Source organism: Halichoeres trimaculatus, unplaced genomic scaffold (genome assembly GCF_033239565.1).
Source record: "Halichoeres trimaculatus isolate MK-OKI-2021-1 unplaced genomic scaffold, fHalTri1.1 fHalTri1_scaffold_13, whole genome shotgun sequence".
In the NCBI taxonomy this organism is placed as follows: Eukaryota; Metazoa; Chordata; class Actinopteri; order Labriformes; family Labridae; genus Halichoeres; species Halichoeres trimaculatus.
The window spans coordinates 24,170,079-24,183,268 of NW_027437191.1; the positions used below are offsets into that span (position 1 = coordinate 24,170,079).

General features: G+C 38.9%; 1 protein-coding gene across 1 annotated transcript; it reads left to right on the forward strand.

The window, feature by feature from the left end:
• Window positions 1-760: 760 nt before the first annotated feature.
• mboat2b (membrane bound O-acyltransferase domain containing 2b) lies at window positions 761-12,734 on the forward strand. Its single transcript, XM_074685953.1, has 13 exons — window positions 761-1,029; window positions 5,520-5,665; window positions 5,770-5,847; window positions 7,876-7,971; window positions 8,073-8,128; window positions 8,210-8,264; window positions 8,380-8,560; window positions 8,845-9,037; window positions 9,132-9,235; window positions 9,620-9,684; window positions 10,733-10,865; window positions 11,023-11,174; window positions 11,566-12,734. Exons 1-13 carry the CDS (start codon window positions 940-942, stop codon window positions 11,741-11,743), a joined length of 1,527 nt encoding a protein of 508 aa, XP_074542054.1. The 5' UTR covers window positions 761-939; the 3' UTR covers window positions 11,744-12,734.
• The last annotated feature ends 456 nt before the right edge of the window (window positions 12,735-13,190 follow it).

Below are 13,190 nucleotides of genomic sequence, written 5' to 3' on the forward strand. Positions count from 1 at the left end.
TGTGACCTGTGCGTTTGATACGTAATACAGGAGTAAAACATCATTTCTTTAAATTAAAGAACTTTGAGGGCAGTTCTCAATTTTTTTTTATTTCGTGGCACAGAATACAAAGAAGGTTGGAAGAAAAGTTTTCATTTGAGTCAGGTTATTGGCAATGGGAGTAAAATATGTACAAGAACTTTAACTTTTGGAGAGATGTTTGATACCGAATAGTAATATATGGTAGTCCTACTGTGCAAAGCAATGACCCATTATGCTTGTAAGTGATTCATCGGCCACTCAAAAGTCCTACAGGAACTTTAATAAAATAGGCAATAGATGTTTTTTGACACTTAATTTTTTTAACAAATGAACTGTTTCCCCACAGCTGTGATAAACTTTTAAAGAACTTATTATTCGGAAGTTTATTTCTCCATCTGCTTTCACTGAGTGCTTAAAGAGCACTTGGGCCAAAAAAAAAAAAGAAAAAAGAAAAAGAAAAGAAGAAAAAAGCAAGAGCAGGAGGGATTAAGAAAAGGAAAGCAGAGGATAAAGTAGAGGAGGAGGGGGTGAAGAGGATGACGAGGACTGAAGGAACAAAAAACACCTAAATAGGAAAGGAAAGTAAGAAAAGAAACAAAGAGGAAATACAGAAGAGAGAGGAGGGGGGAGTGGGGGAGGATATAAAAGAAGAGAAAGTGAAAAAGAGGTAAAAGGAGGGGGGATGGGGGGGGGGGGGGGGGTGAGAGATGGATGAGAAGGGGAGAAGAAAGAGGGGGCACAGAGAGAGGAGGGGGGAGTCAGACAGACTGAGGAGGAGGAGCAGGAAGAAGAAGAGGAGGAAGGAGCATCAGGACACACAGACACACAGACCGTCGGCGGATCACGGAGCCTCCGCCGCCGCCTCTGAGCCGCTGCAACCGGACACAGAAGCAGCAGACCCGGCCACAGACGGGAGCTATGGCCGCCGAAGACATCCGCCCCACGGCCTGCACCGGCTCTAGCCTCCTGCAGCCGGTCAGCGAGATCACCAACCTGCCGCTGGACCAGGTAAGATCCTCCGGGGACAGCCGAGCTCTGGGGCGGGCTGTTGGGGCTCACACACACCGCGTTTAATGCGACATGCGCGGCCCGGAGAGGGGCGACAACAACGGCCGCATGAGGGATGCACCGGGCCGGTCAGACAGGCGGTGCTGAGACGGTTCGTGCAAAATGGATGGAGGCCTCACTGAGACAGAAAGGCGGATTTTAGACCACAAACACGGTCCGGGGGTCTGGTTTGCTGCTCTGAGGCCAGTTCAGAATTGATGTGCAGGATAATCACGAGACAACTGATTTATCATATGCTACACAAAGCGGATCTTTGCACCCAAACAGGTCGTTTACGTTTGATTTAAGTCAGTTAAACATGTTTATTCTGTTAATTTCTCCTCACAAACAGGGAGGAGTGGGAAAATCTGGTCCTGTATTCTTACAGGCCCCATAACATTACCAACATCTTTCATTTTACACCACTGAATTCAGTCAATAATCAGACATTACATCATATCTCAAAAAATGACTGAATAATATATAAAATGGGGACAGATGCAACAATTTTGCATTTCTCTCTGTAACTGAAAAACTATTCAGACTATTCAAAGCAGATGTAAACACAAAAAAAATAACACGTCTGCTACAACTACAACATTTTAAATTGAGATTCTTTACAGTTTTTGTTATGTTGAAGAAATCAGATGCTGCAAGTAAGCCCACATGGGGTCCATTATAATACATCAAGATACATTACATCACTATTTTTTCACTCTAGCTACAGTATTTTAAAAGATGTTTTATTGCTATGGAAGTATTCTTTATCCATTCACTCGAATAACATCTTCAATTCACTTTAATTTTACAATATAACACAATCAAAAATCATATTAGCAATGACTGTACATTGTGTTTGCTAATGTCTTGCTGACATTGTCATTTAATAGTCAAAAAACAAAGTTTAGAACCTGTAGGAATCTTCTTTTTATGCAAAATCTAACTGAGCATGTACAGTACCATGCATGTCAGTAGTTTATCAGACAACAATATTAAAATGTAAACATTAAAATACTTTAAGAGAACTCTGGAGTGAATAAATTCAAAATTTCTTCTAGGTTTGAAAACCAGAAGGTAATGCAGACTCTTGCCGAGGGGCCCCTTAAACCACAATGAGCTCCAAACCACAAGGGGGCCCTTCAGTTGCAGGTTTTCAGTGTTTCAATTAGTGACTATCCAAATAAGAGAACTCAGTGGGGCAAGTTAGTTAGATGTAGCACATTTTACACATTTTGTCATTGTCATCTATAAATCATAAACTTAGCTCGACATAGTGAGAATTATAGCTGTGAAATAGTAACATGTCAAACACTAAGACTGAAACTAGAGAGATTAATCAGAAATCAATTAAAACACAACTTATGATTGAAATTTGGTCTATTTTTGACATAATACTTTGGTACATCTAAAAAAGCCTAAATAACAACAGTATTAAAACAATTCTGATTTGTGAATGTGTTTTTCTGTCTTTGTATAAGTGTTTTGCACTTCAGAGACACTTAAATTAATTACACACATTAAGAAATAGAGGTGAGCAGGAAGGACGTATAGGATAAACTGCTTCTCACGTCACTAGATGATGTATCAGGTGGGTTTTCGGGTGTTTTTTATCAGCGGTGTAACAGGTAGACAACCTGTGCTCTGATTGGCTGAGAGCCAGGCCTCAGGTCACCAAGCTAGACTCAGGTGAAGGACGAGGATTCTCCTGGATCAGGTGATGTAGAATACCTGATATCAGCTGTATTTAAGTTGAATTGGAGACAGTCTAAGTCTCCTCCACACCAACTCAGATCAACAGACACCAATCTAAAGATCCACATCACCAGGATTAAACTCTGCATCAACTCTCTCAGCCCAAACACCTGCAGCTCTGACTCACTTAACTCATTTAAAAACAACTCCAACCCTAACTTTAAAAAAAAAGCCTACAACAATTCTGATCCGTCTCTGTTTCTTCCAGCTTTATCTCTTTTGCAATTTTTGCCAATGTATTCCATTATCCAGAAGAGCGCTTCAGAGAGCTGATCAGACATCTCAGCTGGATAAGACTTAAGAAAGTTTAGAATCTGTTGTTTAGATACATCAACACATAGTTTGACAAACTGAAGAAAAGTTATTCCCAAAGTTGGAGAACCAGTGAATCAACAACCCATGTCGGGGTTTTGTTTTTGAGGTTTTGGGCAACAAAACTTGAGATAACGAGACTATTTGGAAATAAAGTTCAAGCTAAGACAATAAGCCTAACAAATGTTGAGTTCTATCATCACGGATAACTTCAGCATTAGCTCTCTTGTTAGCATGTTAAATGCTTTCTTTCTTTCAATCATTAGCTACAAGTTGTAAATAAAGACACTAAAATATTAGCTCAATAACCTGGGATAACTTTGACACGGCACAATGTCAAATAATGCTTTGGGGCCAAAAAAGCTTATGATATTATATGACTAGAATTGGTTTGACTTATGGACGGTGTGCGTAAAAACTTGGTGTTCAAGTGGTAACAAGAAGGGAACATTATTAGCAACAGCAACGTGGACACCACAACTAAGATCGGTGTTGTTTTTGCTTTTCTATGTGGAAACAATAATATTTGTAATTTGTGCTGAAATGCTACGCAGAGGATAAAAAAAAACAAAGATCTGGCGCAAGACAAATCATAACTGCCTCCTGGCTAATGCTAATCAAACTGCGGCACTACTGCTAATGTTAGCTAACTTAGCTCGTCTAACTTCAGACCTTGTCAGTTACATAATGCCGTCATGTTATTATGTGAAACTGGATACCAGGGGCTCCAGCATTTCTGGAAATGTCATCAGACGAGTCACAACTTGTGAACTAGAAGTGCTTGTAAAAGAAAAAAAGAAGAAACTTATGATGTCATGAATCAGGTCACTTCTGGAAAGCGGGATCCCCAAACTCTAGTCTGGAAAGATTATTGATAAAAACTTTATCACTTGATTATTCTATATTAAAATCTAATTAAATTAATGTCTCTGTGAAATCTTGACCCCGACCTCACAGCTGTCGATTCTTCAGGGAGCAGACAGACGGAGGAGAAACATCAGAGGAGCCGGCTCTAAATCGCTCAGTTTACACACTGTTCATTATTAATGAACAACACATCAACAAGCGTTGCCTGTTTCACTTTACCGCAGGATCAGATGTTATGCTGATGATAAAACGCCGTCTGTGGTGTCACCGTCACGGTATGAAATACAACACACTGTCTGCAGAGCCTGAAATGACCCAAACAAGCTCGGACTGAAAAAAAATGAACCACCTGAAACTGCCCTGACTGAATACAGAGCAGACTCTGTACTCTACAGTCAATCTGGGCTCTACCTGACAGGGCAAACTCAGGACAGAACAGACAACTATGGTCAAAATGGAAAGGTTCAATGCCAGTCAGTAAGTTAGTATGTCGGTATATAGTATCAATGTATAAATACATTTTAAAGTATTCATAAAGCAAGATCATGAATAAACAACGTGTGTACCGAATAAATAAAGTGAGTGAGTAAATAAAAATAAATAAAGTTGGAAAGTCAGTGGATATAAATAAATGAAAAGGTAAGTTAGGAAGAAAAGTTAGCAAATATATTAAATACATTAATTAAAGAATTAACAAAAAGGTACATAAGAAATTAAAAAAGGGAAAACATTAGTGAAAATACAATTTAGAAGACAGATATTAATAAAGTTATTTATTGAGAAGGTAAGTAAATATGTGTACAAATGAAGTTAGAAAGGGTATAATTGAATGCATAAATTAACAGATAGATAACAAAAATGAATAATGAAAGACAGCAAATACAGGAATGAACGAATAATAAAAAAAGTAAGTGTATGATATAAATTTAGCATGTAAGAAATGTACATAAATGCATTAAGCATCAGAACTAGCTAAGTAATTAAGTGAGGAAGTTATAAAGTTAGTAATTTAGTACATACTTATTAAAATAAATTGTGAAAATAATCAACTTGTAAACTAGAAAAATAAAAAGATATAAATGAATAAAAACTTGACACAGATATTGTCAGAAGCAGCTGATGAGAGAATAACAAAATTTGCTGTTATGTCTAGACCTGATTTCAACAAAAGATTCAGTTGTGTGGAATTAAAACTTTATTTTGAAGGAAATTTTGCTATTTATTAGTTTGATGGCACTTTAATGTCTTGCTGTCAGGTAAGCTGCAATAAGTAGCTATTGTGAATAAAGATTATTGAACTCAAGATAAAAACTCCAACTTGAGTTTCTGCAGCAGAACAGGAGCAGGGGGAGATATTTCTGACGACATGGGTTTTTTGACTATAAATACCTCCTGAAGGTCTAAATTTATCAGAAGAGACGTCAGAGACACGAAACATCTTTTAAAAAACACCTGAATGAGCAAATCTGGTCATGTGATCACACCTGCAGCTGTGTCTTTCCCCTTTCTGTCTTCTCCAGGTAAACTTTGTGGTGTGTCAGCTCTGCGCTCTGCTGTCAGCCTTCTGGTTTCGTCTCTTTCTCCATCCCAGTAAAACCAGTCCCTTCATCAGACATGTGGTGGCCACTGTGCTGGGGCTCTACTTCGCTATGTTCTGCTTTGGCTGGTAAGAGAAAATCCCACAGATTGGGGTAATTACATCTTTTGAGTCATTTAATTTCTTCGAACAGGAATATTTAAGTTGTTTTTTGATGTTTCATGTGTCTTCAGGTACGCGCTTCACTTCCTGGTTCAGAGTGGACTCACCTATGGCATCATGATCCTGACAGGAGTGGAACACATGCACAAGTAAGCTTAAAAAACCTTGGTCTCATGTTCTCATCCTGTGATTCTGTTATAAACGTTAGATGAGTTCAGAGTGAGAGCTGCCTGATGGTGCGGTCAGTGTTTGGAGGATCAGACTGAGGCTCCCAGAGGAAGAAGAGGAGGAGGAGGAGGAGGAGGAGCATCTGTGGTTATTAATCAGAGCAGAGAAGAAGAGGAACCTCTGAGTGCAGTCAGATCCATTACAGAGAGAGCTCACTGACAGATGATTATCCAGATGAGGATGGTGGACCTTTGTTACAAAGAGTCTTACATTTTAAAACAGGCTGAGATATATATTTTTTTAACCAGTTTTCTTAACTCAGGGTATGTTTTCATCAGATAAATTAAAATTTGTTTTTCTTAGGGAGTCAGAAGTCACCATACTTGGACGAGTCAAAGATGCTGTCAAATCTAAACAGTCTGTTCCTGCAGCTAATTTATGCCCTGCTAATTAAGTTGTTGACACCTAAAGTTAACAAGCTATGTACCTGCTAATTAATGCTAACCTATAAATTAAATCATATCCTGATTTCAACGTTAGAGTACCCACTAATAGATCAATGTAAAGCACACATTTAACAAATTATCACGCCAAAAGGTGCTAACACATTTATAACAATAATATTGACCTAGCATAAGCTCCCACCTGTCAAATGTTGCTGATAAAGTTGTGTTGTTATGTTGAGTATGAGAAAAGTTTAGCGTTTCTGTGATAACATTTTAATTATATAACAACAGTATGGCTTAAGCAGTAGTTGCAGGGTAGCCAACATTTCCACCAGCTTTTTGCGCTCCAAAGAAAATTTACCAAATGTGAACAAATCTTTAATGTGACTTACAGCGTCAGTTAAGGGGAAATGAAGTGAAAGAAGGCAGTTAAATTATATATTTAAATTCAAGTATTAATGTCTTTAAAAAGTTAAGTTTTATGAAAATTCAGACCATGTAAACATATTTCTTTCTGCTGTAAAGTTTGACATTTTAACATGGGGCTTTATGGGCATTGACTTGCTTTTGGGGGCAGCCTCTAGTGGACACTGAATGAACTGCAGCTTAAGTACTTAGCTACACTTCTCTGCTTGTTTAAATGATATCTCTGTTTTGGATCAAAGAGACTCTCAAGAGACAGATTTGAATGTGCTCCTGGTCTGTGACCTTTGACCCCCTCCCTGTGGATGCTATGACTGTATTTTGCCAAATGGCTGATTCAGCTCCTTGTGTGCTGTTCTTACAGATTCACTCATGCTCACTGGGGTTATGTGATGATGTCATGGTGATGTCATCCATGATACTCACTTCTTTGACTTTAAATAGCGTCATACAGCTCTATCCAGAGTAGGGATGCATGATATTGTCAGCACAATATCGGTATCGGCTGAAGCTTAGAAACACGTTTATCGGTATCGGCAGATATGAAAATTTCTGCTGATAGTCACAGCCGATAAGGTGCTATTCAGTTAGGATTATTATTATTTTCCATCTGAAAAATAAGCTCCTTCAATAAAATGTAGCACTTCATTTATTTGCACTGCAGAGCTCTGTGTCCATCACCAGGTTGTTACAGTAGCTCTAAAATAATCAAATGCAACTTGTTTATGTTTAAAAATGCATTGTACATTTAAAGTTCATGTAATCTAGAGAAACTATTTTTCTGTATTTCAATACTGAATGTCTTGAGTTTGAAAAAATAATACATTTCTTATTTATGGTAAAATCAAATGTTTTTTGTCTTGTTTTATGTGTGTTTCTTAAACAAATATGACTGTCACAATAAGAGTAACATATAAATTCCAGTACAGGATAGACTTAGCTTTCTTTACAGTGAAAAAAACAAACAAACTTGTGATTATCGGTATCGGCCAAAAGGTGTTTCGATATATCAGCATATCGAATATCGGCAAAAATCCAATATCGTGCACCCCTAATCCAGAGAGAGATATTTGATATTCACACAGCACACTGCAACCTGTAGAGGGCGCTAACATCTCTAATTGGTTGTTGTTCTTACAGGTACTGCCTCCTAGTGGCTCTAAGCTATCTGAGTCTCTGCCAGATTACTCGAGTGTATGTCTTCGACTACGGCATGTACTCTGCTGACTTCACAGGGTGAGACAACTCAGGTTTATACCTGATCATCTAATTTTTCAACATTTCTTTAAAAATCTTTGAACCACAGTCGGTGAGGCCTGTTTGTTCTCTTTCTGCAGACCCATGATGGTGATAACACAGAAGATCACAAGTCTGGCCTTTGAAATCCATGATGGTAAGAATGGGAATTCATTCAGATCAGTTTTTGTGCTGTTGCAGAGGTTTAATTCCAGTTTTGACTGTTTTTCTGGTGCAGGCATGGCAAGAAAAGAGGAACATCTAACCCCGGGACAGAAGATTTTGGCAATCAGGTTTGTTTCCAGCTGCTTCTGTTCCAGTGTTGCTGACTGACTTATATAAGTTACTTGAAATAAAAATATGTTTCAGTTAAAGTCCAATAGTTAATTCTCATGTTGATCATATCAGGAGGATGCCCAGCCTGCTAGAGTATTTCAGCTATAACTGTAACTTCATGGGGATCCTGGCGGGACCCACCTGCTCCTACAATGACTACATTGCCTTCATTGAGGGAGACCCGCGCCGCCATCGAGACCAGGAGGATAAGAAGTCCTATCCTAAGCTGAGACAGAGCGAGCCCTCACCCAACGTATGACACATAACTACTCAAAACATCCTCACTTATCATGAATTTCCAAGAATATCCAAGAGCATCCCGGCCTGGTCTCAGTTAAAGCTCTATCTCTCTCTGTTATGTTGTGAAACCAGAGCAGGTTTATTCATAATTTACAAAGTCCACTCAGAGACTACTCTCTGTTAAGTCCTTACATGACTCTTAGTGATGTATCAAAATGCTTTCAGGCTCCGTAACCTTGAAGCTGTCAGTTTAATGAAGACCAGATCAACTAAAAATACTCGTCTGTGTTCCTGCAGACCGAGGTTGTCCGGAAAGTGGCCACCTCCTTCTTCTGCCTGCTCGTATTTCTGTCTGTGTGTAAAGTTTTCCCCGTTGAAAGAAACATTGACGACGACTTCATCGCAAACACGCCGTTCTACGCTCAGGTGGTTTACCTGTACCTGTCAATGCTGACAACCAGACCCAAGTACTACTTTGTTTGGACGCTCGGTAAGTGTTGAGATAATTCTGGTTTCTTTATGATATTTTCTCTTTCTATCTTGGAGTTCTTAAAAATTCTCCTTCTCCTTTTGTGTAACCTCAGCGGATGCCATCAACAACGCCGCTGGCTTTGGCTTTAACGGCTACGATGAAAATGGCTCTCCACGCTGGGACATGATTTCCAACCTGAGGATCCTTAACATTGAGGTTTTATTACATTTTTTTTTGTTCACATAAAAATCTGAAACAATAAATTGAAACTAAAGCTATCAGCACTAGACAGCTAATCCAAGCTAATTACTGCTAGCAGTAACTTATGACTCCATTACAGGTGATGAGTTAATAAGGTTACCACCAACCATTAGCAAACAATTTACCGCTAACTAATTGCTTATAAGCATTGTAATGTAATGCAAGACAGCTTGTTACCTTACTGCTAGTGATTGGGTTGATATCTCACTGATCTGTTAGCTTCAGAGCTAACTATAATATGATAGTCTTGTACATGTCATACATGTCATCACTGTAACTAAGTTGTATATATCTGTGAAAACTGATATTAAAACTCATATCTCTTCTGTTTTCTTTCAGTTAGCCACCAGTTTCAAAGTTTTCCTCGACAACTGGAACATCCAGACGGCTCACTGGCTGAAAAGGTGAACACAATTATTCCGCTTTTAATGTGTTTCTGTAAAAAGAAGAGGACTTCCCAGACTTTGAGATTAAAGTGTGTTAAAATGATCCCAGGCTTATATCGAAGCTGCTCTGAACAGCTTGTTCAAAATGTCACACAAGAATTACGCAAGAGGGAAGCAAGATTTGCCCAAATTGTGCCTTAACTTATTTATGAGTCTCTTTGAAAGAGAATTATTTACATACGGCTCATGAAACATCCTGCTCTGTTATTTGAAGCTGGAGATTTTTTTGACCCTTTCCAAACTTGGCCATGTTTCATCGTCATTTCAAACGGATTAACACCCATTCATTTATCAAGGATGGTTAAAGACGGTTAATGAATGCTGAGCAACTGATTTCTGTGGTGCCTTGATGTTTCTTAAGGAGACAGTTGCTGAAATGAGGGTTTTCATAGACACCAGCCAGAGATCAGTAAAGAATGTTTGAGCTATAATTCATGTACAGCTACAGACCTCATAGAGCAAAGATGTAAAACCTGAAAATGAAAATTTGTGTAAAAACGTGTTTAGGTCTTCACTAAAAACCATTCAAACTCATTAAATAAAAATTAACTGAATAATTTCTTCACACAGCAGTATTGGACTCACTGTATACTGCTGCCATCTGCTGGTGCATCTTTAAAGTGGCTGTTGAATGTTAATTTCAAGTTTTAAAATTTAACAGCTTTACACAATTAAAGCTAAAAAAGTCTTTGTTAACTCAGTGCAGTATGTTTAAAAACCTTTGCTCAGCCTCTGACTTACACAGAAGATTTCAGGTACTGTCTCTTTAAGGCTCATCTCCTTATAAACCCACTGTCTTTTTATTGGCCAGCTCTGCAGAGCATAGCAACATGACCACATAAATGTACTTTGTAAAATGTAATGCCACCTTTTTAAAGGAGCAGACACTCCCTTTGATCACTTTAATTGTTCAGTGGCAGGTAGAGCAAATGCAAATGTAACCTGCCATTTCAACCTCAGTTAAGAATAAGAATAACTTGTGTCTGTCTCTGACCTCTGTTGACAGGGTGTGTTACGAGCGATGTCCCTACCACCCAACAGCAGCCACCTTCATCCTGTCAGCCATGTGGCATGGAGCTTATCCAGGCTACTACCTCACCTTTCTCACTGGCATCGTCATCACACTGGCTGCCAGAGCGGTGAGCTGCCTTTGCTAACTTTTAGCCAATCATTATTAGCTGAACAATCCACTGCCTGTCAACCTGTGGGTAAGAATCTAACTGTTATGCTGAATACTGTGATACTGTGGTTTTTCTGCTACCTGCAGCTAACTGAATAAATGTTATGCCCTCACAGGTCCGACACAACGTTCGGCCTTACTTCCTGCAATCATCCTCACACAAAATGGTTTATGACATCATCACGTGGGCAGCTACTCAGATTGCTATCTGCTACACTGTGGTGCCTTTCGTCCTGCTGTCTGTGGGTCCATCCATTAAGTTTTACAGGTCAGTCATCAGTTGATCACGTTTACCTGTTTTTCCGCCCAGTTGAACTCAAGCCTGTTTGTTTTGGGCTGCCTGTAGTTGAATTTCTGGTTTAACATTATGTCAGTAAATTTGTTTACACATAACTACTGGGATGTAATTATGACCAAAACATTAAGTTTCTTAAAGCTACAGAACTGTGGTGATACATTAGCATCAAGGCTGCACACAAATATGGCTGCCTGGTATCAGCTGAAGCATATTTTCGGATATTAATCCTGCTTTGATATCATATTTTTTTAGACAACAAACTATATCTGGAAACTGGATAACTGCTCAAGGAAATTATCAGTATGTACTCTGCTGGTAGCCCTACACTGACATCAGGCTCTCCTCCTTACCCCCTGTTCAGGTCCTGGTGCTTCAGCCTCCACATTGGCTGCATTCTGCTGGCTGTGGCACTGCCAGTCAAACCGAGACATCTCCGCCTCAAGGACCAGCAGAAGAACCTCCTTCAAGAACCAGCCCAAGTCAAAGGCCATCAAGAGGCGACAGACAGCACCTACAGTGGGAAGGAAAAGACCACATGAGGAAAAAGAACTGTGGTGTTTTATTTTCATTAACTTGTATAGAGAGACAAGGAGGTGAACCGGATCTTCCTCCCGAGTACGGACACATGGTTGAGTCAAAATACTGTATTAAAGGGATTCAGAGGACACAAAGGTCTTTTAGTTTGAGGCCCGTGTTGTCCCGTATGAACGAAAAAACTGTCTCACTGAGGACATACGACTGCCAGGATAGTGTTTGGACCCAAACTACCAACAGATGGGGACACTTTTAAGGGTGAGGCTGCAGATTGAGAGGAATCTGTGATAGAGGGGGATATATAAATACTGAGGAACATTTCAAACTGCCCTGAACTGTTGTGGCCATCTTTTCAGTGTTTACCAGACCTATTTTTCTTTGATTGTTGGGAAAGAAAGAAAGAAAGAAAGAAAGAAAGAAAGAAAGAAAGAAAGAAAGAAAGAAAGAAAGAAAGAAAGAAAGAAAGAATGAATGAACAAAAATAGGAATACTTGAAAGGAAGAGTAGAAAAATATCTGTGAATGAATTGGGTGAAAGCATGTTGAAGTAAAGCTATATTTGAAGATGGAGTGAGTGATCAGGCCAATGAATCAGTGCATTAAAGAAGTGAACGAATGATCGAAGAAGAAAGTTCAAATGATTTTTCACCTCCACATTCCTCCAGACTGATTTCACAGCCTGTCATTGTGCTCTAATCTTTAAACCACAACTTCACAGTATTCATAGAAATGAGTTTTAAAAAAGTGCCAATGATTATTCCACTCAGTCGCCTTATTTGTTTTGTTTTACAAGAAATGGGAAGATGCGCCTTTGCAGGATCAGTATTAACTCTTTCTTGATGTGTGACTGCTGAGGAGGGTGTCGTGTTTACATTTGTAGATGTCACTTTTTGTCAACCTGTTATTTATGTGATTCCAAACAGACTTGTGGTTTGATGTAAGAAGTTTGAAAAAGAGGAAAACCTTTCACATTTTAGGAAATAAACTCAAACTCTAAAACTATAATTTTTCTATTTGAACTTTGTTTTGCTCAGATAACCTCCCCTATCTGATTGTTACAAGTTTACTACACCCTGTTTGAAAGTGCACTTGGGCTTCTTGTCCAGCAGGGTTGAGCAGTGACGCAATAGATAAACACCTTTCTCCTGCACTTTACACCCTCATAAACTGATACTGGCCCAAGCTTAACCATTGATAACTAATTACCTTTTTCTCACATGATAAGGTGACTTTGCAACTATTGCACAGATAGTGGTAAACCAAAACAAGACACAAAACCAAATTAAACCCCCATTATTGTACCATGTTCTGTGATATTATGTAAGTGAAGTGTAATGTAACCCTGAAGATAACAGTCATGGTTATTATCACATATTGAGGTATAGTAATACGGTGATCTAGACAAGGACAACTTGATTAAGCTGATTATTGGGCTGTTGACAATGTCCATCTA